The 26,812-nt window shown below is 40.5% G+C and overlaps 1 protein-coding gene across 1 annotated transcript in view; it reads left to right on the forward strand.

The window, feature by feature from the left end:
• MAN2A1 (mannosidase alpha class 2A member 1) overlaps positions 1-26,812 on the forward strand; it is a 172,577-nt gene that overhangs the window by 11,593 nt on the left and 134,172 nt on the right. The window contains exons 2-3 of the mRNA XM_002919942.4: positions 14,527-14,784; positions 17,089-17,233. Coding sequence (XP_002919988.2) covers positions 14,527-14,784; positions 17,089-17,233 — 403 coding nt within the window. The remainder of the gene's footprint in view (positions 1-14,526; positions 14,785-17,088; positions 17,234-26,812) is intronic.

Raw genomic sequence — 26,812 nt, forward strand, 5'->3', positions numbered from 1 at the left:
TTCTTAGGCGGGATACACTGTTGACGGTACCTCAGAGTGCTATGTAGAAGACTAGAAGTACACTAAAAATATGTCGTAGAAGTAAAATTAATGTGGTTTTCAAAAAAATAGTTTGCAAAAACAGAATACAAAGAAAGGAAATGTTCCACAGAACAGTTCGGGAAAGTGCTGAATTAAAGAATTTTATTAGTCAACACCTTATTTGCTTAGCACCACTTAATTGCTGTTATTAAATGTATTTGAAAGTCATAAAGCTGTGTTGTATGAAAATATTTGATAATCGAAACATGTTGTGCTTACAAGCCCTTGTTCTAATAATCGTTTTAAAAAAAGATACGTGTTTGGCCCCATCTCACTCTATACAATAGCTTGGTGTCTAAATGCGGCCTCAACGGGAGGTGCATTCTGCCCAGCTGCATTGGGGCAGTGCAGGTGGGGGCCTTACGGTTCTAACCTCAGTTTACATATGGAAACTCATAGGGCGAAGAGGGAGCTGTGTCTTGGAGCCTAGACAAAGCGCCAGCAACTGGAGTCCTGACCCCAGTTTTGGAGGTGGCGAGAGGATGGGGTTCACAAGGTGGGAAACTGGCGTGGCCTGTTGTTACTCTAGATCAGGGCTGGGAGGCACGTGAGTCCGGCAGCTGCAGAGCTGTTACCCAGGGGCAGTGTCTGAGTCCTGAGGGTACCCTACCGGGGCAAGGCGTGGTGAGCTTGAAGTCGCAGCTCTTCCCTGCCCCGTCACTTGGCACTTCTGTTGTATACCTGCATCTGACTAGCCTCTACTGATGTCATACGTAGGCAGGTATGAGATCGATGAATAACGATTCGCCAAGGCAAAGCCCATTGCTCCTGTGTTTTGGCAAGGTGCTATGTAATTACGGGCTCCTTGTGCTCATATGGTGAGTACATTTATTTCTTTGAATGGACCAGTGGAAGCACAAAGACAATAATACCTTGGAAGAGATTCAGGCATGATAAGCTTCAGGGCTGGAAAACACCGTTAAAAGGTCATTTGTCACTGTGGTTTGTGGCTTGCCACAACTATGTAGAGTTACATACACGACTTTGGCCACAGTCTCAGTTCACACTCTTTTTGGCCTCAGCACTACACATCTTAAGGGGTGGAGTGGTCACTTGAGGGGTTTCTTGTCATTTTATGAAACCAAAATTCCTTCCTGTTAAGTGCCTGCAATCTGACTAAATATAAATAGCAGGATTTTTCTGCGTAGTTGAACAGCAGCTGACTGACTTGGAACTACTGCAGTAACAGTGACACCCCTGCTGGAAATACAGACTCTCTTTTACCAAATCACCGTTTTTATATTTAGCTTTAATACGGTGGTTCTTAACTGCAGATGTGCGAGAATTGCCTGGTGAGCCTTTTACAATTATTAAAGGCAGATCTGTGCACTCTCTATAGGTAATCCCCATTTGTAGCCACTGCTTTAAATTCATATTTGCACTGACCACTCAAATATAGATTCTCCTGACTTTCAGACTTACGTGTCTTCCCGACGCCACCACTGAGCTGTCTCGTAGTTCCAGAACAGAACCTTTGCCTCTCCCTTTGCTCCTTTCCTGGGATTCACTCCTTATTTCCCTAAAATGCCACCCATCTTCTTCCCAGTAGCCTCAGTGAAAACAAAACAAAACACAAAGGCTATTTTTCTTCTTTCCCTGTACCTCCCTCTCCTAGCTCCTCTGTCTTGTCCCATCCTTTTGCTTCCCTTCACCTCTACTGCCTTGGTCCAAGCCATTGCAGCATTGACTTCGATTGCCCCACCACAGCTCCAGAGTAGCCTTAAAACACTTTTTATTCATTGACCCTAAAACCTTCCAAGATGAAGATATTGCTGTTTCTTTCCTGGAAAAGTATTTTTAACTACAAGGTATTTTCCTGCCTCCTCTGTTCAAAGATCAGTGTAGAGCTTTGTGAGACCAAGGCATGCCCCTGGGAGATAGGTTGTGGAGTCACGCGCACTCACCTCTCTTTGCTCCGTTGCAGGGGCACTCAGCTGCTGAGGCTTACAGCTCCCCAGCTCTTCTGATGGGGATTTGGACAGACATCCTCTAAGAGGGCCAGCCAGTGGAAGCTTTATTTAAATAGGGTCAGCTCTTTACTGGGTGTATAATTTTCCTATTGTTGCTTGTTTTTAAGCATAAAGTGGCTTAAAACAAGAAAAATGTATGTGTTCCCGTTCTGGGGATCAGAAGTTTGAAATGGGTCTCACTGGACTAAAATCAAGGTGTTGGCACGGCTTCCTCTCTTCCAGAGGCTTTAGGGGAGAATCCATTGCCTCATCTTTTCCAGCTTCTACAGGCTGCCTACATTCCTTGGTTCCAGGTCCCCTCCAGCATGGCATCACTCTGGCCTCCTCTTCTTCTTTGTATCTGCTCTGACTCTGATTCCCGTGGGTAAGGACCCATGTGATTGCATCGGGCCTGTCAATATTCTAGGACAGTCTTCACATCTCAGAATCCTTAAATTAAGCACATCAGCAAAGTCCCTTTTGCCATGTAAAGTAACAGAGTTACAGGTTTCAGGGATTAGAACCTGAGCATCATTAGGATGGCCAGCATTCTGCCTGCCACACCAGGAACTATTTAATCTGATTTGTATGTGCTCACTAATTTAACACTCATAACCACCCTATGGGTGAGCTATTATCCATTATCCCTGTTTTACAGATGAGGAAACTGAGGCACAGGGAAGTTATGTAACTTGCCCAAGGTTTCATTGGCATAGCGGAACTGTAATTCATATTTGGCTTGGCTTCATTTTTTTATCTCATTTTATTTTCCAACTTTATTGAAATATAATTGACATAGAACATTGTATTAAGTTTAAGGTGTACAATGTGTTGATTTGATACACTTGTATATTACAAAATGTTTATTTCCATAGTGTTAGCTAATACCTCCGTCATGTCACGTAATTACCATTTCTTTGTTATGATGAGAACATTTAAGATTTATTCTGTTAGCAACTTTAAGTATGTAATACAGTATTAACTATAATCATCATTGCTGTACATTAGATTCCCAGAACTGACTCATCTTATAATTGGAAGGGGTTTTTTTTTGTTTTTTTTTTTGATAACTAGAAGTTTATACCCTTTCATCAGCATCTCTGTTTCCCCTCCCAACTTCTACCATTCTGCCATTTCTTTGATTTCAACTTTTTTAGATTCCACATGAATGATATCATACAGTATGTGACTTTTTCTGTCTGACTTACTTCACTTAGTGTATCCTCAAGGTCTATGTTGTCATAAATGGAAGATTTCATTTTTTATGGCTGAATAGTATTCCACTGTGTGTGTGTGTGTGTGTGTGTGTGTGTGTGTATGTATTCAAACATATACTTGCACAGAGTATCTCTTTCCATCCCTTCACTTTGGGTTTATGTTTAAACTTAAAGCTGAAGTGAGTCTTTTATGGACAGCATACAGTTAGGTCTTGTTTTTTGCTTTTTGTTTTTTTAAATGTATCCAGCCACTCTTTGTCTTTTGAGTGGGGAATTCAGTCCATTTACATTTAAAGTAATTATTGATAGCTAAGAACTTACTTATGTCATTTTATTAATTATCATCTGGCTTTTTTGTAGTTTCCGTGTTCCTTTCTTCCTCTCTTGCTGCCTTCCTTTGTGACTTGGTGAGTTTCCATAGTGGTATGCTTTGATTCTCTTCTTTTTATCTTGCATGAATCTGCTGTAGTGTTCTGCTTTGTGGTTACCATGACACTTACTTAGAACATTTTATAGATAGAGTATTTTATGATAACAACTTTGATCACATACAAAAACTTTACCCTTTTTCTCTTCTACCCTCCCTTTTATGTTTTTGATGTCACAACTTACCTTTTTCTATTGTGCATCCATTACCAAATTTTGTAGCTGTAGTTATTTTTAATAATCTTGTCCTTTAACCAATTTACTGTAGAATTAAATAGCTAACACTCCACCATATTAAAGTATTATTTTGAATTTGACTGTATACTTAACTTTTACCAGCGGGTTTTATATTTTCATAGGTTTTCATGTTACTAATTAGTGTATTTTATTTTAGCTTGAACTATTTTCTTTATTCCTTGTAAGGCAGGTGCTGTGGTGATGAATTCCACCTTAGCCTTTGTTCATCTGGGAAATGTGTATCTCTTCTTCATTTCTAAAGGACAGCTTTGTCAGGTGGTATTTTTTTGGTTGGCATTTCTCTTTTTTCAGTACTTTGAATATATCATCCCACTCTCTCCTTCCCTATAAGGTTTCTGCTGAGAAGTCTGCCAGTTGTCTAATGGGGGTTCCTTTCAATGTAGCAAGCTTTTTCCCCTCTTACAGCTTTTAAAATTCTCTTTGACTTTTGACACTTTTATTGTAATGTGTCTTGGGGAGGATCTCTTTAAGTTGATTTGATGTGGTGACCTCTTAGTTCCATGAATTTGGATGTCTATATCTGTTCAGATTGGGGAAGTTCTTGGCCATTATTTCTTCAAAGTTCTGCCCCCTTCTCCTTTTCTTCTTTTTGAATTCTAATAATTTGCAGATTGGTTTTTTTGTTGTTATCTCACAGATGATGTATGCTTTCTTCACTGTTTTTCATTCCTTTTTCTCTTTTCCTCCTCTGATTGGATAATTTCAATTGATCTGTCTTGGAGCTCACTTATTCTTTCTTCTGCTTGGTCAAGGCTTACGTCAGTTTAATTATCGTTTTCTTCAAGTCCAAGATTTGTTTGGTTCTTATTTATGTTTTCCATTTCTTTGTTGAACTTCTCATTTTGTTCTTATATTGTTTTCTTGATATTGTTAAATTGTTTATCTGTATTCTCTTGTAACTCTGAACATCTTTAGAACATTATTTTGAATTATTTGTTGGGCAATAGCTATATTTCCATTTTCGGGGGACGGTTACGGAGGTTTACTATATTCTTTTGGTAGAGTCATGTTTTCCTGAGTCTGTAACTTTGCACAAGTGTTTTTGCCTTTGAAGAAGCAGTTACCTCTTCCAGACTTTATGAACTGTGTTAAGGGAAGCCTTTCACCTGTGTGGGAGAGGGGAGGTTGAAGCATGCTAGTGATCCTAGCATGTCTCGAGGTCTAACCCCTGTGACTCCAGTTCTACTGGTGCAGGGCACTGAGTGTAAGGGCATGTGGCAGCACCCCTTTTGAGGGTGGCATGAAGTCTCTTTGGCTCAGGTTGCTGGGGTCCACAGCATTGACAACTGTGTGGTCCTTGACAAATGCTCCAGGCTGTTGGCAATGGCTGCAAGGGCTGCATGGTCCTCATCGGCACCTCCAGGCCCAGTGGCTAGGGTCTAGGGCAGACAGCAGTGGTGGCCAAAGCAGGTTGTGTGCACCTAGTCAGCTGGAGAGGCCTGTGTAGTGGCAGGGGCTAGTTGCATGCATACATGTAGTGGTGGGATCCAAGGCAGGGAGCAAAGGCTGGGGCCAACTGTGGGTGCACTGGTAGTTGCAGGGGCACTGGTTGTTGATAGGTGCTACCATGACTGCTCAGTCCCACCGTGGGTACACAGCAGTGGAGGCTGGTGATGGAGGTCAAGCTGGGGATGTGTAGTTGCACAGCTGGAGTGTCTGATGCCAGGTGAGCATGGTGGGGCAGGCTAGTGACAGAAGACAGGGCCTCATCCATGTTCATAAGCAGCTGTGGAGGCCCTGGCTATTGGCTTGCTCTCCCATCACTGCAGTCTCTTCCTGAGCGTGTGCAGGCAGTGGAGGCTGATGACAAGTGTCAGATTGGCAGCGTGCAAGTGCATAGCTGGAGGGGCTAGCTCCCTGGCGGTGGGGATCAGCCATGGGGATCTGGGCTGGAGTCTTGTACTTGAGCCGCCAGAGAGGCCTGGGCTGGCTGCTGGCATGGTTGCTAGGTTCCAGAGGGGCTTAGTGGGGAGAGAGCAGGAGGGCCACAGGTGGGTGGCATCAGCAAATGCCAATACAAGGGGTGTGAAAACTGGTAAAATCTGCAGGGATTCCATGGCAGCTGTGCTGGCCATTGGTTCCTTCCGTGGTTGAAAGCTGTTGAGTTTGTCTGTAGATCAGGTCGCTGTGAACCATTCTTGCTCATGCTGTGTGGCTACTATTGGTAGCCTCCCCTTTTCTTCCTTGTTCCGAGTTGTGCCTATGTGTCTCTTTGTGTGTTGCTCCCAGTGACTGGGGAACCTGTTGTACCCTGCTTTTCTTTCCTAGCAGGGGAAACTTTCTAGCTGGGGAGTGTCCTCTTGGCATTGAGCAATGGCCTGGGGGATGGGATGATGCAGGCAGAATGAAGAAGTCTCTCTTCTTTATTTCTATGTGGTTATTTTCAGGTTTTTTGTTCCACTGTGTTGCTGAAGTTTTGTAAGTAGATGCCAGAGCTGACCCACAACTGTTTTTATTCATAGATAGCTGTTTCATTGTTGATGTTTGTGGGAGGATGGAGGCTGGGATCTCCTGTGCTGCCATTTTGATGACATTACTCTTGGCTTGGCTTTAGAGTCTGTTCTTAATCACAGTTGTTGTGCCCTGGAAAGTTGTACCCTTCAAAGTGATTTTAGAAAGCCAGGGGCGCCTGGGTGGCTCAGTGGGGTAAGCGTCTGCCTTCGGCTCAGATCATTATCCCAGGGTCCTGGGGTCGAGCCCCACGTGAGGCTCCGTGCTCGATAGGGTGTCTGCTTCTCCCTCTTCCTCTGGTCCTCCCTCTGCTCTGTTCTCTTTCTCTCTCTCCCTCTCTCTCTCTCAAATAAGTAAATAAAATCTTAAAAAACAAAGTGATTTTAGAAAGCCATACTTTTATTGTAGCAGCAGCAGCAGCAGAAGTAACGTCTTCTTGAACGCCTGCTTGGTGGCAGGCCCTATGCTAAGTTCTTTTCAGCCATTCCAAGTAATAGGTATTAGCACTGCATTTTGCCCATAAAGGAAACTGAGGCCCAGAAAAATTAAGTTACTTCCTCAAGGTCACGTTGCTAGTAAGTGCCAAACATAGGATTAGAACCCACATAGTCTGACCCAGAGCTCTTGTTCTTCACCATTCAACTAAACTGCCTTTATCATTATCTTGTAGAAGGCGTTATTAAAAATAAAGGTAATCATTATTTACAGTCATTAAAAATAAAAATGTGTGGGGCGCCTGGGTGGCACAGCAGTTGGGCGTCTGCCTTCTGCTCAGGGCGTGATCCCGGCGCTGTGGGATCAAGCCCCACATCAGGCTCCTCCGCTGTGAGCCTGCTTCTTCCTCTCCCACTCCCCCTGCTTGTGTGCTGTGGGATCAAGCCCCACATCAGGCTCCTCCTCTGTGAGCCTGCTTCTTCCTCTCCCACTCCCCCTGCTTGTGTTCCCTCTCTCGCTGGCTGTCTCTATCTCTGTCGAATTAAAAAAAAAAAAAAAAGAGTGTTATGTCACACTTAAAAAATAAAAAATAAAAATGTGGTGAGGTATAATATCCAAAAGCATGGCATGGAGGAATCTGATACAAGGATAATTAGGAGAATTAATATCCAGTTAAGCAGATTATCAAAGAGTGCAGGTTTGTGATTTATGTCACCCTCTAGGGTAGTTTGGGGGTGATTTGCCAAATGGCTTATTGGCTGCATATCTTAGATATTTCACTGACATGCATGAAGTTGGAGATGTGGGTCCCGAAACTGGCTGGTCACCAGAGTTTCCTGTGAAGCATAAACATTGCAGTTTCTGGGGCCCTTCCCAAGATTTCAGGGTGGATCTCTGAGATTTGTAAGTTTTTTTTAAAGATTTGTTTATTTGATAGAGCACACACACGCATGCGGGGAAAGGGGCAGAGGTAGAGAATCTTCAAGCAGATGCCTCCACTGAGTGTGGAGATTGCCTGGGACCCGATCTCACTGCCCTGAGATTATGACCTGAGCCGAAACCAAGAATCTGACGCTTAACCTGCTGAACCACCCAGGCACCCCTGGGATTTGTAGTTTTGAGCAGCCTTTCAGATGCTTCTGATGGTTACTATTAGAGCCTTTTATCCAATCACATTGGTACATGGTGGGCACATTTTATGACAGAATCCAGGTCCAGAGAGATCTTGATGTGATGGAGTGATATACTGAATCTACCAAAATCTTACAAGAAGGGGAAAAAGAAAACATGAACGACAGGTGGTATGGGGCTAGAGTTTCACACATATGTATCGCAGTAAAATTTTGTTTCTCTTGAATCCTGCCATTGGTGATTGTATTATAAATAAAATAATATTTTCTCTATCGTTCTCTTAACTAGAAACTTGATTTGGTTGAGTGAAGATCTTTTGTCACTCTTGTGGTAGGGAGAACGTCAGAATCAACCTTGGGTTCTTTTACCAAACCCTCGTCATCCCCCACTAGTTGAAACTAGAGCCCAGTGAGCCATGATTACCGATAGCAGTGAACGTTGGAACTCTTGGTCGGACTGCGCAGAGTCCGTGATCTTCGCCCGAGAAGAGGGGCCGCGTGTTTTACCCTACTCGTAAGGTCATGACTGCCCCTCTGTGGTCAAACATAGCTCAATTTCTATAGCATTTCCCTCTCAGTCAGTGAAGATCATCCTGTAATGTATGACTTTCCTTCTCATTCTTACCTACTTTTTGGGTCACAGTGAAGATTTTTGTGAATTTTCTTTCTTAAAAAAATTGTTAAAGTGTTTTATTTTTATTCATATTATTTTTGATGTAAGTTGTATGCCAAAAAAATGACATTTAATACTTCCTTGTCTTAGAAAAAAATGTTACATATGTTCCCCCACCCCTGGTAAATATTTACAATTCTTCTGCGCATAAGACATTGTGCTAGGCATCAGGGTATAGTGATGAATAAAACAGCTGTGGTGCCTGTTCTCATTATAGAGATTCATTTGGTGATGAAGATGGGGAAACAATACGTGAATACATAGGTAAAAATGTAATAAGGCTGTGGACGAAGCAAAAAATAGACATAGTGAATAACATGAGAAGGCCTATTTTAGATAGGATGGCTGGGGAAGGCTGTGTTGAGGGAATGTTTCGTGTGAGATTTGAAGCAGTGTATGAAGAGAGAACGTGTCTGGAGGTCTTGAGATGGGTTGAGGAGGAACTGGCTTACAACTGAGATAAGATCAGGGTGAAGCTGTGTTGGGGGAGGGTTGGATAGGTGCAGGCGTTTACTGATTGTAGTAGAATTGCAGAGAGCAGCTAGCACTNTTGCAGAGAACAGCTAGCACTAGATCGTTAGAAGGTAACACAGCTGCGTAGGCATCGTGGAAGGATGGAAGCCTGGCACTGGGAAGTTAGGTAAGAGGCTGCCGTGTACCAGGCAGGAAAGGTTGCTGGAGGCTTGGGTCAGTGTGGTTGCAGCTGATGGGGAGAGACGTAGAATGATTCAACAGGTATTTTAGAGGTAATAAGGAAAGAGCTTGCAGACAAGTTGGATGNGCAGCTAGCACTGGATCGTTAGAAGGGTAACACAGCTGCGTAGGCATCGTGGAAGGATGGAAGCCTGGCACTGGGAAGTTAGGGAAGAGGCTGCCGTGTACCAGGCAGGAAAGGTTGCTGGAGGCTTGGGTCAGTGTGGTTGCAGCTGAGGGGGAGAGACGTAGAATGATTCAACAGGTATTTTAGAGGTAATAAGGAAAGAGCTTGCAGACAAGTTGGATGTATGAACAGGGTAAGGAAGGAGGAGGGATCAGTTATGCCCCCAGGATTTTGGGAGTGACCAACTAGATGGAGATTAAAGCTACTTACTGAAGATTGTAGAAGGCTTTTTGGGAGAGGGTATCTTTTGGACATAGGTTTGAAACCGAACTTGAGGAGTGGAGTAGTTGTTAGGACAGATGGGTGTGTTTTTCAGAGAAGAGGCTTTAGCTGGAGATAGAAATATAGAAGAGATATCCGTACAAAAAAATGGAATTTAAACCATGGAGGGATGAGATAATTTAAGATCGTATAGAGAAGGCAGAGGGCTCAGGTGTTAACCTTGAGGCAGGCACTCTGTCATTTGGGTGCTAGCAGGAAAAGGAGAGTGATAAACAGGAGGCAGGAGGAACCCTGAGAACAGGCTGGGCTGGGAGTAAGTGAGGTAAGCATTGCCAGGAGGAAGAAGCGGTCTAGTGTGCTAGCTGTCCCTCGAGGTGATGAGTAAGGGGAGGATAGTGTTTACTTATGAAGAAAACACGAAAGCCTGTGGGGACTTTGCAGGGGCAGTTTAGTGGAGTGGTGGGCAGATGCTGGTAGGAATGGGCAGATGAGGGAATGGGAGTTTATAAGGAAGCGGGGTGATGAGTACAGACTGTTCATAATCTCTGTATGTCTGTGAAGGTGTTGGGGCCTGGGAAGGGACTCGTGGGGCTAAGGGAAGCACTGGAGTTTGAGTTGGTGTTTTAGATAGGATATCATGTTAAGTTGAACCATAGGAAATTGGTGAATTTTACTATTTTTGATTTATGAGAATGGCAAATTTCATATAGCTTGACCTGATGTTACATGTTACACAATGGAGAGTGAGTTACTTTTAAAAAGGGAGTTTGATGAAACCGTGTTGAGAGAGTTTTAACCAAAAGAATACCAGCCTTTGAGCTTGAGAGAGGTGGGTTTGGAGCTCACCAGTCAAATGCTGGCCTTTGAAGTGGGGAACAGGAAGGCACACATTCCTTTCCACTGTAGCAGGAAGGAAGACGCTGACGTGTAGAATCAGCCGAGCCTGAGTGATCACGGGATGCCAGTTCCGGCAGCTAGTGCTTCCCTGGGGCAAATAATTATGTAATAAGCTTTCAGATTTAGCTGTAGGTTTACATTGATTGATTTTGTTCATAGGACTGAGTGGGTACTGATCCTGTTTTGCCTTGTAGTAGGCTCTAAATTTTCTCTCTCAAGAGTCATTCGTATTAGTGATTTTTTTTTTGCTCAATTTTTCTCTTTCATCAAAAGCGAAGTAAATCAAATATCATGACCTCCTTCTCCACTCCTCAGCAGTGCAACACCATGGCCTCCCTATAGAACTGATTAGCAAATCAAAGAATAAAATGGTTTTCTCACAAGTGATTTTCTTACCCTACAGAAAATTGTCTTTTTCAGTATTACTATCTGTATTCCTTGACTTGTCAGTGTAACTGAAACATTATCTATGATTTCTGTTACTTTAATGCAGACTACAAGCACATCCTTTTAACGTCATAGCACTCTTCTCTGTCATATTTACAAAATTTGCTTATGAGGTGTGTATGTTTCAAGAATTTCAGCCGTTTTGGGGGGGGGAGATTTTATTCCACTGCATAATGTAGTTTAAAAAATGATTTTCATTAGACTATTCTGCTGACATATCTCCAGGCCACAGTTTTCTCCATGGACTTATTAATTCGGTACAGAATTTTAAAATTTAAATTTTAAAATTTAAAGCTACAGTGAGATCGAAAGTCATCTTTGGTGCCTGCAGGATTATTTTTCATGAAACATCTATTTCCTGTAATGTTTATTTTGAATAATACTCTCATCCATGGGTTATGGGACTAGCACTGTTGTAAGAATATTCCCAGATGGAGCCCTCTTCTTTTTCAGTGTGTGCTTGTTGAACTGTAGGCAGCTTTGCTGTATGGCATGGCTCCAAAATTAGCTTTTCCTGAAAGTACAGAAAGGTCTGGAGAAATGCAGGCACCCCTATATTAATTTATACACTGTAAGTGTCTGATAAAACATGCAGCATCTTAAAAGCTCTAGGGTGCTGGTATTTTAGACTAAATTTTATTTTATGGAGGAGGGTAGCTTTACTAGAGGCAAGACAAGTCAACGTGTTCTGATTCTGCTTGGAATCCGAGGAACTTGATTCACTGTTGTCACCTGCTGTGGTAGAAATTGCAGGCATCACTGAAGTAGACTTGGATCTTCAGTATTGGAAATATTCAACGGAATTCATCAGAAGTGATTGCAAAAAGCTCAGTGTTTTGGTAATAAGCGAAGAAAAGTTTTTCCCTGATTTCAGACAGCTTTTGATAGAATGTCTGTTTAGAAAGATATATATAGATTAGTTAGCTGCATGCCTGACTCTCATGTATTTTAAGCTTCTTCGGGTGAGCTTTGGGTTATGCCAAGGGGACTCCCTTTGGCCTTTCCACTGAGAACCACTCAACCAGCATCGATGTCTGCTGATAAAGAAGGGTTTGTAGTCAGATACTGCTCAACAGCTTTGCTGACCTGGAATCTACGTGGTTCAACCAGCTTCTCTTTGAGCCCCCAGCTAGCGTTGCACTGATCCATCCTGTTTCCTTTGCTTTGCCATTTCTAGTCATGATCTGATGCATGTTCTCCCTCTTGCTTTTCAGTAGAGGAAATGGGGCTTGTCTTACAGGGTGAGTTCTGTGTTAAAACCTTGTACTTCCTGCTTCGGTATAATATGCTGATGAACAGGCGTCAGAGTTCTACCCCTTGGAGATAGAGCATGCCACCCCAGAGGAGACAGTTGGCTTCAAGGACTACAGTGTTGACACATACGGGCTGTTTCTGTCACATGCCTCTAAGTAGGCTTGGGAGAGCATCTTTCAGGTCTGCCTCGGAGGTCTTAATGTTTCTTGTCTCTGGCTTTGGATATTCATCCCCAGTGTCATCTTTTCTTCCACCTCCCTCCTCCCCACAAAGATAATGTGCTGCTGACTCGCTCCTAATTTTGGATATTTCTTTTCTCATTCCAAAATATCTTCTCTAGTCCCTTCAGACTTCTGTCAGTTTCACACAGTTTGCTTCAGTGGTCTTCCCTTGGTAGACACTAGTCTGCTGACCTCTCCCCTCCCCTTGTTGAACTGGCCTCTAACCCGGAAGTAGAATCCTGTTTTTCTCCTGGCTTCCCTATTACAAAGTCAACAGCTATTCATAACAGACTAAAGAAGAATATAAATACCCATAACCAGTTTTTACCATCTTGATTATGGTCTTCCATTTTTTTTTCCAAAAAGATGGTATCAAATTAGTTTTTTATGCATGCTTTTTAAACTTTTTTCTCCACTGTGTCTCCTGAAAGTACCTTCCCATATATTTCTGTTTTAAATAATTTATATTTCTAAATTTTCAATGACTGGAAACATTTCCATGATACAGATGTACCCTTTGACCAGTTTTTTACCCCTGGACATTCAGGTGTTTTCTCTTTNTACCCCTGGACATTCAGGTGTTTTCTCTTTTCCCTTCTTTCTTACTGTCCTCCTGTTACTTCCTTCCTCCGTCTTTCTGTCTTCCTGTTATTTTCCTGTTATTTACGGGTGATAAAACTCTGGTTTTTGGGTGTCCAGAGTTATTTGTTCACTATGCATATAGTTATTTTAGTAAACCCCAGTGTGGACTTTTTGGGTGGGTTGCTGTTAGTGACAGTGTCACTCTTTGTGTTCAGGTGTGGACCCATATCTAATGTGTATCTGTCTTCCCAGCCTGTAGAATTATTGCTGGTACAGTGGGTGTTCACTAAAGAATTATTGTTGAGTTCCAGAAATATAAGGGCCATGGGACAAATATTTAAGTATCTACCATGTATTTCAGGCCCCAGATGTAGGAGTGAACAAGATAAAGATTGTCCTTGTTCTCATAAGCTGAAATATTATTCTCTACAACAAGGTTTATGTTATAAAAATGACAAGGCTCTTAGGACGCCTGGGTGGCTCAGTCGGTTAAGTGTCTGCTATCAGCTCAGGTTATACTCCTAGGGTCCTGGGATTGAGTGACGGTTCCCGCTTCTTGCTCAGCGGGGAGCCGGCTTCTCCCTCTGCCTGCCGCTCCCCTTGCTTGTGCACTCTGTCTCTCTGTCTCTCTCTCTCTGGCAAATAAATAAATAAAGTCTTTAAAAAAAAAAAAGGCAAGCCTCTTAGTGTGAGGATCAATTAAAACACTTTACAGTCACACAGGAGTAGAAGCAGTCTACATTACCTGTAGCATGGTTGCTTTTCATGCATGTGGCACATTCGGAGTTGACTAATTGATTTTCCTGTAGATGATATTTCTTATTTAGGATTGTCCACTAGGGTTACTGATTACGATGGAATGATTTTTTTTCAGATTCATACTTTTTGACTCTTTCTAGTACTAGCATCTTAAATTTAAAATTTTATACCTGAACATAATATGTTGTACTTCGTTATTATAGAGAACTCAACGATCTTTTAGGATTGGGTTTGGGGCAATAGGAAATATATCCCAAAATATTTTTGGTCTTTCGGTTGCACATTTTAAAATATGANATACCTGAACATAATATGTTGTACTTCGTTATTATAGAGAACTCAACGATCTTTTAGAATTGGGTTTGGGGCAATAGGAAATATATCCCAAAATATTTTTGGTCTTTCGGTTGCACATTTTAAAATATGATTAAACAAAGATTGCAGCCATGGAGATTTTCGGCTGTAAATTGGTGTTTCAACACTGCCAGCTGTTCACGCTTTTTGTGATCCCACTTTTAAACGTGGAAAGTGAAGGGTGAGTGGCTGCCCTCTTGGGCAGGCACATAATTAAAAAAAAAAAAGTGTGTGCCTCAGCAGAGCTAAATTCGAGTTTCATATAGCTGCCTTTTTCTTTTTTATTGTAGGGCCAGCTCTCAATGTTGCAAGAAAAAATAGACCATTTGGAGCGTTTGCTAGCTGAGAATAATGAGATCATCTCAAATATTAGAGACTCAGTCATCAATTTGAGTGAGTCTGTGGAGGATGGTCCAAAAAGTTCACAAGGCAACTTTAGCCAAGGTGCTGGCTCACCTCTTCTGCCATCAAAGCAATCGTCCCTTGTAGTGGACCCTGAAGACTGTTCGTTCGCTTTGCAAAGTGGAAGTCGGAATTCAGATGTGCAGGTAATGTATGCATTTGTTAATGATCATTGGGCTTTTCTTGCTTTTCTTTCTTTTTTGATCTGGTATCTGTTTTAACTTACTTAGTTGCTTAAACTCTCTGGATTCCAGTTTTTATTTTTGTAAAGTGACTTGATTAGTCACGTGATCATTAGTTCTTTTTAATGATAAAATTCTGTAATTCTGTGTTTCCCCCAATTTTTTTTTATTATCTTATACTTTGTGATTATGGCCTTTTTGTATGCTTTTTAGGTCTTATTCTGTCTAGTAGATGAAGACCGTTAGAGGTTTAAACTTGGCCGTAGAGATTTTCTTATCTTCCTATTAAGAGTATAAGATAAGCCCTATTCTTACTACGTATATGTTATACATTGTAGGTTTCACACAGTGTAGGGTTAGATTCCTTTTGCTGAGTATCTCTTTGTGAGAGAGGGAAGGGCAATATTCTAGAGCTGTGCTGTTCAGTATGAAAGTCACTGTCCACATGTGGCTCCTAAGCACTTGAAATGTAGCTAGTTTGAATTGAGATGTGCTCTCAGTGTTGAAGACTTACTATGAAAACAAATGCAAAATACTTTGTTTTGTTTTACATGTATGTGGAGATAATATTACAAATATATTGGGTTAAATAAAATATATCATTAAAATTAGTTTCACTTATTTCATTTTTCTAGAAAATTAAAAATTACAAATTTGGTTTGCATTCTGTTTCTCTTGGATAGTACTTTTCTAGAGGATAGTGGAGTTGTAAACTAGGATAAGAAGGGACTACTGCTTTTTAAAACTTAAAGTGTGTCAAATTTGCTCTGTTCTGCTAATTAGCAGAGAGCTGTGTTTAATCTGTACCTTAGACCTGAAGGTGGAACTTGATGACAAGTCTGTAAAGGGCAAATATTTTACAGTTGGATAAAATGGGTTGGCTCTGGCCTTGCTTTGGAGTAGATGTTTCCACACTTCTGGGGACAGAGAACGTGATAGGATCTTGAAGTCATGGCTCCACAGGCCAAGCCAGCAGCTGGAGACAGAGTTGGCCAGGCCTTGTGCCTACAATCTTATCACACACACCGTGTGTGTCCAGGTTCACACACTATCAGGATTCTGTGCTGTGAAGGTGTATCTGTTTTCGTGAGTCTTGGCTTTGTATAGGTTTTAAATAGGTACCTTTTAAAGGAGAACAACAAAACTTTTTTTTTTGGAGGGGGTGTTAAATCTGGGTTGGAGAGAAACAGCTGTGTTGCTGGACAACCCCAGAAGGCAGGCAGAGGGAGACAGTGAGGTACAGGGCAAGCTGCAGGGCCAGAGAAAGAACCAGAAGGAGTAGGAGACTGCTAACACATCCTCCTTTCCAGCTGGTTCCCAAAGATTTATCGACTCATCCTTGGGAGTGTCTTATTTTGTTTATTAAAGTCACACATTCTGAAGTGAGAGATATGTTGTTGCCTTAAAATACTTTGTATCACTTTTTACATAATTCGCTCCGTATCTTTAAATATTTTTGTAACCCGTTTACATATTAGGATATAATTTTTACATAATTTAAATTTTACTGAAGTCAGTTGTGTTCTCACATTTAGTATTATAGAGGGTATGAAAAATACAAGTTTATAGGGTTTTTTTTTTTTTCTGCAATAGTTTTTCCTTTGTATCCAAATAGATTACCTGGGACTGCTACATTGGAAACGGAGACAGTATTTGAACATTTAAAATTTTCCATTTTCACATGATTTTGTGTCCTTGACTCAGTTGTTTTATTTTTAGAATGAAAAAGGTAAACATAACATTTGCTAAATGAAGGAATAGTTGTAGATGCATTTCCATTCAGCTACAGATTTTAAAATATATGCAGTTATTTGTAAAATAAAGACAACTCAAAGTAAAAAAAAATAATTACCAGTATTATGTGAAAAAATGCTGAAATATTTGGTCATAATCACATTTCATCAGAAATTTTTTCTTTGCTGTTTAGTTCCTATCAATTTCTACTAGATTGTGTTAGAAGTAAAGCCGGGCAAGAAGGAATTGAATGAAATTATTTTTCATTAGAAGCAGATGGGGGAGGGGCTTATTTATCAGGATAGTTAAGTAACACAGTAGCATTTTAAGAATTTGAATGGTAATTAAATGTTTTCTGCCTCAAACTATTCAGTTAATGTCTACAGAAATAGTTTTATCTAGTAAAATACATACACAGTACAACAATGAATAGCTTTGAGCAAATATTTTCCAACATTAAGTTCAAATTAAAAATGGTAATATGTGGTTAAACTTACTCTTTTTTTCTCTTTATTTTGTCTTTTGTATTTTTAGATGTTGGATGTTTACAGTCTAATTCCTTTTGACAATCCAGATGGTGGAGTTTGGAAACAAGGATTTGACATTAGCTATTTATTTAATGAATGGGACTCTAAGCCCCTTCAAGTCTTTGTGGTGCCTCATTCTCATAATGACCCAGGTAAAATTTGCACTTCAAAAAACTATAGGTTATTAAGCTCCTGTATGCGCAGAGTATTTTAATAAGAATCTGGTAAAGCCGATTTCTCAAAGTTTGAGACATTATTCGCTGACTTGTTAAGCAGTGTATTCCTTTTATATGTCATTGCGTTTTGAATTTTTATTTTATCAATTTATGTCATTCATGGATAGGACTTGTGCAGTGTGAAATAGTAATAAACACAAGAAGGTCTTTGTTTTGGGGAGGAATAGTTGAACTCACTTAAGGTGCTGACTGTTCATTGTAGTTATTTCTTGTAAAAGACTGCATAGGAGAATTATTTTGTGCTCATAAACTCTGCACTAAAAAATGCAGAATTCTCGTGGAATGTTTGAATCTTTAAAATGGAGAAGCAGTGTAGAGTGGTTAAGAGCCTTGGTCAGGTGGACATGAGTGTGGAGTCCCAACCCCATGGTGTGAGACAACTTTAGGCAAGTTACTGAATGTGAAAGTATAAGTATTTTTCCCAGGTAGAATCAGGATGAAGTATCGACTTCACAGGATGAGATGTACAGGTGTGATGCATGGCCCCAGTAAGTGCTGTCATTATCATTATTGTTATTACTTCGTATGACAGCTTTTGTTATTTATTGAGGCTGGAGACTTTTCCCCCAAGGTAAGGGAAATTGCTAAAATTACTATGGGAAATACGATTCAATGTATAGATTTGTTAGTGTGAGTACACTGGCACAGAGTAGATATTTCATGACTTCCGTTGCAGGATTTTTTGGGGAATGTACTTCGAAAGACTTCCTTTGAGGACTTATTTACGCTTTTATTTGTTATTTTTCTCAATTTCTCCACTTCATCATTACTATCAGAGGCACCATTATTCACCTAGTACTTTGAAGGTTTTTTCTTTACTCCCAGCATTCATTTGTCTCTGACTTATATCCTTTCCCACTGGTTTATTGGCATGTGTTTCTTTCTGCTTCTAAGACAGTAGAACTTGTTACTTTAGGTTTGGACATGTGATTTGGTGGGGTCGTATGTATATATATGTGATTTGGTGGGGTCGTATGTATATATATGTGATTTGGTGGGGTCGTATGTATATATATGTGCATACACACGTGTGCTGCCTTTGGATGAGAGAGGTACTCGGAGACAGTTTGGATGCTGAAATGTTTGAATTTCCATAAAACTTCAATATTTAGTATGCACAGAGGTATGAAATATATGAAATCAGTATTGTTCTGGAAATTTGTGATGAGCGTATGTCACACCAGCTTCTCACTTGGTTTCTCTGTCTTTGGTGTTAATGTCTTTTTTTCTTCCAAATACCTAACTGTCTTATTAACCTTATCTCTTAAATGTTTTGCATCATCTTCCTCCTTAATCTTAGCCTGTCCCTTCAAATCTGAACTCCGAAGGCTGGGCATCTTCTGGAGCCAGGCAGAGGGAGGCAGGCATCCTGCTGTGCTGTATACTGGCCCCCAAGTCCTTCAGGCACATTTGTGTGTCTGTAAAATGCAGATGATAGGGGTAGAGTAGCATCTTAAAGCACGAGTTAGTTACCAAGTAAATACAAAAGGTGATGAAAATCACATGTAATTTAAATTCCTTTTGCTATTTATTTACTTGCACACCAGATTAAATAGTACATTTGCATTTAGGGTATGTGTACTGAAAAACAGGTCTCTGTGTATATCTAGACTAACAGTGAGGTGAGGTGCTCACACTTCACACGTGGGATCTAAGTTTGCCTGTAGGACTACGGATGGTTTTCTTTGTAAATCTCGCTCTGAAATATTCCCTTATTGAGTGAAATGGTGGCGGAGCCCCTGTAGTATTAAAATTGTTCTCGCCTTTCTTCTCTGCCAGCTGTACTCAGTTTAGTTCTTGTCACTTAATTGGGTGTGTGATGTGATCCCATTGAATCCAGTTTCTTATAGGTTCACAAATACACTTTGCAGTATGTCTTGCAAGTCCTTGTGTGAACCCTTTTCTCCTCCCTTTTAGATTTTTTAAAGACTTTTATTATCTCCTCCCCTTTTCTGCCATCCTCAATTTCCACCAATCTCATTTCTTGTAATTCTAACACATGCACGCTTAACTATAATAATAAAATTGGTGTTTACCAGGCAGTGTGCCAAATATAAACATCTGAGGTTCACAATAACCCTTGAAGGTGGGTGCCACTACTCATGACGGAGGCGTTACCAACTTGTCAAGCTTCCAGGGGCAGGCACCCTAGGAATTCCTTGTTAGTTTACGTGGATCTCCCACCTGAGTACGCTCGAGAGACAGAGAACATGTGTGTCCTGTTCAGTCTGTCTCATTGCCCAGCCCCACACTTGGCATATAATAATCGCTAAATATAGACACGGCCTTTTCCACCTGTGTCCATGCCCCTCTGAAGCTTTTTGAACTTTACACACTTCCCTTACACTCTCTTGCACATAGACATGGATGTAAGCGTTTCCAGCACTTCTGCTTTGTCTCCTCACTAGAATGTAAGCTCAGTGAGGGCTTGGACTTTGTCTTATAGCCACCTGGTCGCTAATGCCCAAAGAGTAAGCAGCACATGGTACGACTGACTCATTCGGTTAAATAAGCCAATGAACCAGGGAATGTGACTCTGCAGACTCAGAGGAAACATTGGACCTTGACAAATGCATTTCTTTAGCGTCTCTCCATCTCTTCTTCCTGTTGTCTTGTTTCTATTCCTTAAGAAAAAATATTTAAAATGTGCTTTGTAATTTTAGATACAAACAGCAGACTATATTAAGCTCCTCAAGGGCAGGGATTGCCTATGCCTTTGAGATTTTGTTTGCTTGCCTTAGTGGCTCCCACTGTAGTTAGTGTGTTGTTCTGTGGGGAGACATCTCTAATAACTGGTCCTGACCGCTCTGCATGAATCTGTCTGTTGGTATCTTAGCAACCATAGTTGAGTCTTTTTGTCTTAGTAAAAGATGTTAATGACCCTTACCCTCAGGTCCGCCTCCACTTAAGGAAAAAATAATGGTCAGACACAGACCTTTTAAAGCGAAAGCGATTTTTGCTATTAAGCAAAATGCTAGAGAACAGAACCCACTGACTTTTCTTCGTAATTTTCACCGCTCCTTCACAAAAGTAGGGTTTAGGTAAACTAAATCATTCTGTGAAGAACTAAATCATTCGGGTCATGAAGAACCCCTCTTTCAGTGGAAGAAAAGAGTTAAGTGTGTGCACAAACATTCCAAGTCAGAATGTGACTCTGTAATGGGAAATCTTCGTATAATACTCCTAAATGAATGTGCAGTTAGGCGGTTTACTTTCTAAATGAGATTTATAGAGATTTGTTTGCATTTTCTGCAGCAACAGTTTAAAACAAAGTTTAGCTCAGTGGTTTGTTTCATCAGTGGAGTTTTGTCTGTTGGGGATAGGAGTGTTTGAAATAGACTTTTAAAAGATTCCTATATTGAGTTCCCTAACTTTAAGAATTCTGTTGCTATGTTTTTATATATGTGGGTGTTTTTCTTTTTGGATCAAGTTCTGATATCTTACAAGACAGATAAATTTCAAATTATGTTTGTATTTTAATTCCTAATCATGTATTCTTCTAGTCCATGAGGACATGTAACAATTGTCATACAGTATTTTATATGGTTTACATGAGTTAAAACAAAATTGGAAAGGAATAGTTAAGTAAATGCTGATAACTTTGTACTGTTATGCTTTTGAAAAGTTTTGAATCATAGACCATGAAATTAAATGTTAGTTGATTTTTACATGTTCATGTTATATTTAATAAGCTGATTAAAACACAATTACAGCACCTTTGTATCTACAATCTTAATTCTTTCCTTCCCACTACTTAAACTGTTGAAATATTTAGTTAATTTTCCTTCAAAGAAATCACAGTGTGTAGAGAGCAGATAAGGTATACTAAATGGAAAGTTGGACAGCATATTGTTAGTTAAGCAATTTGTAAAATGAACATTAGAAAATAACCCCCCATGTGGTATGACTCCAAATAGGAGAGAGACCTAGGCACAAGAGCCACAGTGGAAAAATCATTTTATTTTGAGCATTTGCAGTTCTTTCACAGAGTTTTTATTGATTTGAATGAATGAGTAGGGTTTTTTAATTTTTTTTTTTTGGAAAATTAAGAAAACATGATTTTGCATTTAGCATTATATGATAACTTGAAATGAGTGTATGTGCCCTTATTATTATTTTTTTAAGATTTATTTATTTATTTTAGGGAAAGAGAGAAAGTGGTGTAAGTGGGGTGGGGGAAGAGGGGGAGAGAATCCAAGCAGACTTCCCGCCGGACCTGGGGCTCAGTCTCGGGACCCCAAGCTCATGACCTGAGCCAAAATCAAGAGTCACACTTAACCATCTGAGCCACCCAGGTGCCCCTATGTGCCCTTTTCTTAAAAAGCGAGAAAGAACAAAAACATGAGGAAATCACAGTGTGACATTATTTTAAGGGTTTTCTGTTCGTATATTGTTAAGCACGGTCAGAAGGAAAGAGTTCTGGTCAACCATAGTTGGGTAATGCCCAGGTGGGTGAAAGCAGGGGAGACTTGGGACTCTAGCTACCAAAGAAACCTGCTGAGTGGAAGGAGATGGTCAGGAGAGGGGAGATTGGTTTGTGGGCACAGTTTGGGGAGTACTTTGTTCTGTTTAGTAATCAAGGGATAAAATAAGTTCTTTGGTTTTGGCTACTGTGATGGGAAATTTGAGTTTCTAGAGCTAAGATCATCTGAGGAAGAGCTGAGTGAGAACTGGTATTCATTGCCTGTCTTGTATCAGGGGAGTGTCGAGGGTGTGTTGCTTCATGTAATCCATTCTGCAACCCTCAAAACTGGTAAATTAAACCCCATTTACCAGGTGAGGACAGTGAGGCTAAGGTAGGTATACTAATATCTTAGAGACCCATCAGTTATAAATTGGCACAGGATGGTGAATTAAAGCTCAGATTTGCCTGATTCTGAGATCTCTGTTCTTTCTCCAGATACTTTATTTAGTTCAAATGATTTTCTTGCTTTATGGGCATTAACAAATTTGGCACATTTATCTGAACCTTGGGTTGTTAATAGAGTTGCCAGATTTTCTTTAACAGATCTTATTTATTTATTTTAGAGAGAGCTTGAGCAGGGGGAGGGGCAGAGGGAGAGAGAGAATCCCAAGCAGAGTCCCTGCTGAGTGCAGATCCTGACTTGGGGCTTGATCTCAGGACCCATGAGATCACGATCTGAGCTGAAACCAAGAGTTGGGATGCTCAACCGACTGAGCCATCCAGGATCCCCTTGGGTTGCCAGATTTAACTTTAAAAAAAAAAAAGTAAGTTAAGCTTGCATTTCCAATAAACAATAATTTTTTTGGTGTATATGTGTTCCGAGTATCATATGGAACACAAAGTAAACATTTATTCATTATTTATCTAAAATTCAAATTTAACTTGGCATCCTATATTTTTCTGGCAATCTTAATTAAGAAAACGTTGGCATTAAGAGTTAAATGTTTACACAGCCCTTTAGAATCATCTTTTTAAGCGATCTCTAGAGTTGGTGTATTGAGGTTTCTTTTCAGAGGGAAAAGGCTGGTTGTTGTGGCTCCGGACTGCATTCTTTAGGAGAACATGTACCAAGTGGCGCCTAAAGATGTAGGTGATCATCGGACATGTCCCCATTCTCCTATTTTGGTTACTTGTGTCTTTCTTTTGAGTCTGGGTGCTTCCGAGCTCACTAGTGTGCCAGTTTTACAAAGAATTGCTAGCACTTATGGGAATTTACTGTGTTTCAGGCACTGTTCTTTACATGTTTCAAATCCATTACTGCTCTCAGCACTTTATGACAAAAATCCTGTTATTACCCTTATTTCAGGGATGAGGAAACTGAGGCAGAAGAGAGTCCAAATAATGTGTTTGTGGCAGGGCTGGGCTTGAACCCAAGCTGTTGAGCTCTGGAATCAGGACTTGTAACCATTATTTAATATTGTCTCGTGAAGGTAATACTTCTGAAACCATAGGCCAAGCTTCCAAGAAGAAGGTCTTTTAAGTGTTTCCATGTCAGGTGTCATCTGCTTTAGTATTATTAATCATATAAAATATTTTATGAACTGTCTGGCAAAAGTAGACCCCTCACTGGACTGTTTCCCATCCTTTTTTCCTTCTGGTCTATCCTTATTGAAATGGATGTCCCTGTCCTTAAACACTACTTGAGTACATGAGATGGCGAGTGGTTTTCCTCATTGCTGCATATTTTACAATTAGCAAGTCGTTTAGAAGCAGTATTTTCCAGCTTTTAAATGGTTTCTTTTAGAAACTGATAATTTGCCCCGTATTTGCCTGATCCTAAGGCTAAATAGCCTCACATCCTAACAGCAGCTCCTTGAAGGAAGTCACTTTTATTTTTGCTTCTAATGGTGTCTCTCCCATATTATAGACACTTTCATTTTTTCAAACCACTAAGCTGTGTTTGGGGAAGACATAGTAGGCCTGAAGTGTCTGTGAATTGATGCTTGTAGATGGAGTCCTTAACAAGGGAGGGAAGTAACTTTAGCTAGCCCAGAATTAGAAATTATTGTGGACGTTGATCTTACAAGGGCAGGTGTCAAATATCGAGGTACGCAGGTCTTTTAAAGGGCATTTAGAAAAGCAGTATAGTAAGGGGTCACAATTGGACACTATACGTACAGCTGCAGGATGAACAAAACCGCAGCTGTCTTGACAGTAATGCAGATAGCTCCCGTGGTGTGGGATAGAATTAACAGTGGGGGCATCTTACACGGCTTCAAAAAGTGCTGTATCTCAAACAGCTTAGTGGAAGGGAAGCTGGTATGCTTTGAAAACTATTAGTTGACGCTGAATCACCTGGAAAAAAGGTGAGGTGATTCTGGAAATCTGCGTTCAGAAGCATTTATAGGATTCAGCAGGTTTCTAGGTTTCAAAAGACTCACAGGTCTTTGGAAAACCTTAGCTTCATCTTTGAGTCTCTCTTATCTCTTGGGAGCGTCAGTCAGTTAGCATATTCTCTTCATTTTGCCTCCTTGGCCTCATAAACATTTTCTAGCAGAATTTTTGGAGTGGCCTCATTTCCTGTTTGTTTTCTACTTTACCATCTTCGTCTATCCTTTACACTCACAGTACACTCATTTTTGAAAGCACAGATCAAAAGACCTTAACTTCCTTCCTCCTAAATTTTCAGCAAGAATCAAGAACGGTTTAGAAGATTTTCGGTGATCTGACCCCCACTTCTATTTTTACTTCTCTCCGTACTCCCACCATGTAAGCTGCCATGCAGCCATACCCGGCTGCCTTCTGCTCCCTGAAATTGACACAGACCTTCGTGGCTTAGTGTCTTTTCCATATGCTCTTCCTTCTGTTGGGAGCTACTACCTTTTTCCTCTATCCAGATGATGACTATTCCGAGAATCTCTCTTCTGTCCCTCTGGTAGGAATTCACCACTTCTTTATTCCCACAGCATTTCGTTCATATTTTCACTGTGGAATCTGTTTTCATTGATTAGCTTTATTGCTTTGCCTTCTTAGAGGCTTGGTTTGTGTTTGAATGAATAAACTGGAACAGGGCGTTGATTAAAACTCACACTTTATTGGCGGTGGGGGAAACAAGCTTAACTTATAATAGAAATGTTGGAATTAAAATTAATCAGCAGCAAATTTGAGTTACGATAATACCAATTAAGATGGTACATGATGCCTTAAGTGTAAGACTGGCTATTACAGTCAACTGTGGGAGGATTTGACAAGTGATGGAAGAAACCTGTTGATCATATGTTGGTAGACAATAACTTAATTGCTAAAATAAAGAAGCTTTCTTATTTATGAATATTCATATTTATTTTGTAAATTTGCAAATATTATGTTAAAAGGGAAGTAACCTGAAGTTTAAGTTGTAGTTTTTACATGTTTATTATCTAGATATAATTATTTTTGATTCAGTTTTCTTAACAGTTGGTACCTATTTAACTTTGAGTAGAATAAATGCAGTCATTAAAAAATCACTATTGTAGCAGTTAAAATCACAACAGTGTAGCAATGATTTGAGGGGCATGCCTTCTTTGGGATGTGTGTTTTAAATCATCTTAGGGCTGACAGAGCTTTTTTATTTTATTTTTTTTATTTTTTATTTTTTAAATTTTTTTTTAAAGATTTTATTTATTTATTTGACAGAGATAGAGACAGCCAGCAAGAGAGGGAACACAAGCAGGGGGAGTGGGAGAGGAAGAAGCAGGCTCACAGCAGAGAAGCCTGATGTGGGGCTCGATCCCATAACGCCGGGATCACGCCCTGAGCCGAAGGCAGACGCTTAACCACTGTGCCACCCAGGCGCCCCGACAGAGCTTTTTAAAATATAAAATAGAACCTTTAAAGATAATGGCCAAAGGTTATTAGGTTAGCATCAGAACAGACAACGAATTTATTAGAGCTAATTGTGTATATCTGTGGTGTCTTTTCCTTTGGTTTCATTTCTAGTTGGGGTAATATATTTATACTTCATATACCTTTTTTCCCCCTATCCTTTTGGCCATACATTTCATTCATCTCATCTATCACATACTTACTGAATTCTTGACGGGTTAGGTTTCATACCAGGTGCTGGCTTCATGAGAATTGACTGCTTTGAAGCTCAGGTTATGGGTTCTCAAATTTGTAGGAATTGGGGAAGAAATTCCTGGAGACCCTCAGACCCTTCGTATAAACATTTAAAAGTTGTAAATCAAACTGATACATTGCTAAATAAAAATATGTTTTTTCCTCCTGCCTCGAGAAACAGCACCTTTATCGGGAGGGCTGTGTGTGGGTTGAGGTTGACCAGGCTCCGGTTCTCTGCTGGAATGTGCTGGTGCGTGTGGGAAGAGCCAGCCTATGGTAGCCCAGCCCAGTCTCCCAGAAATGGCCCTGTCCTAAACCAGGCCCTTCTTTGCTTGCAGATACCCCAGCACTCTTCCCACACCCCTGCAAACAGCATCCCCCCTGCTCATTGCTCAGGCTAGGGAGGTTACCACATGCAGGTCGACTGTGCTATAGAAAGAGCTATGGAAGAACCCTGGTGGATCTAGAAACTGGCTTGGGGATGTTTGAACACAGATTTCTGGGCCCTGGTACTCAGAAGGGCAGGTCAGGGCAGGCTCTGGGTGGGCAGGTTCTCGACTTTGGGAATTTATTGTGTGAAAAGAATGCGGTCAGAGGAAGAATGGGAAAATCCCTCAAGTGTCCGGGGCTCAGGAAGGGATATCTTTGCCCACGTCCTAAATTGCTGCTGTGTATGCCCTTGAACCAAATACAACTAAGTGTCCCTTGAGAGGATCAGAGCACCACAAAGTCTTTAGACTTTGGAGCTAGATCAAGAGTCAGTTTTAAAAAATAGCGTTTTGTCAGTGAACAGTTACGAGGTGCTTAATTGTTCACATGCATTAAAAATAAGTGGTAGAGTTGTCAACTCTATTAGGCTTTATATTTTAGAACTTAAAATTTTTTATGATAAAATAGTGTTAAATTTGGAGTTATGCCTGCTTTATAGAACTTCTAATTATGTATTCTTTGTTTCAGATATTTCCGCACTTACTTAAAAATGGTGATTAGGT

The sequence above is a fragment of the Ailuropoda melanoleuca genome, chromosome 3 (genome assembly GCF_002007445.2).
Source record: "Ailuropoda melanoleuca isolate Jingjing chromosome 3, ASM200744v2, whole genome shotgun sequence".
Classification (NCBI taxonomy): domain Eukaryota; kingdom Metazoa; phylum Chordata; class Mammalia; order Carnivora; family Ursidae; genus Ailuropoda; species Ailuropoda melanoleuca.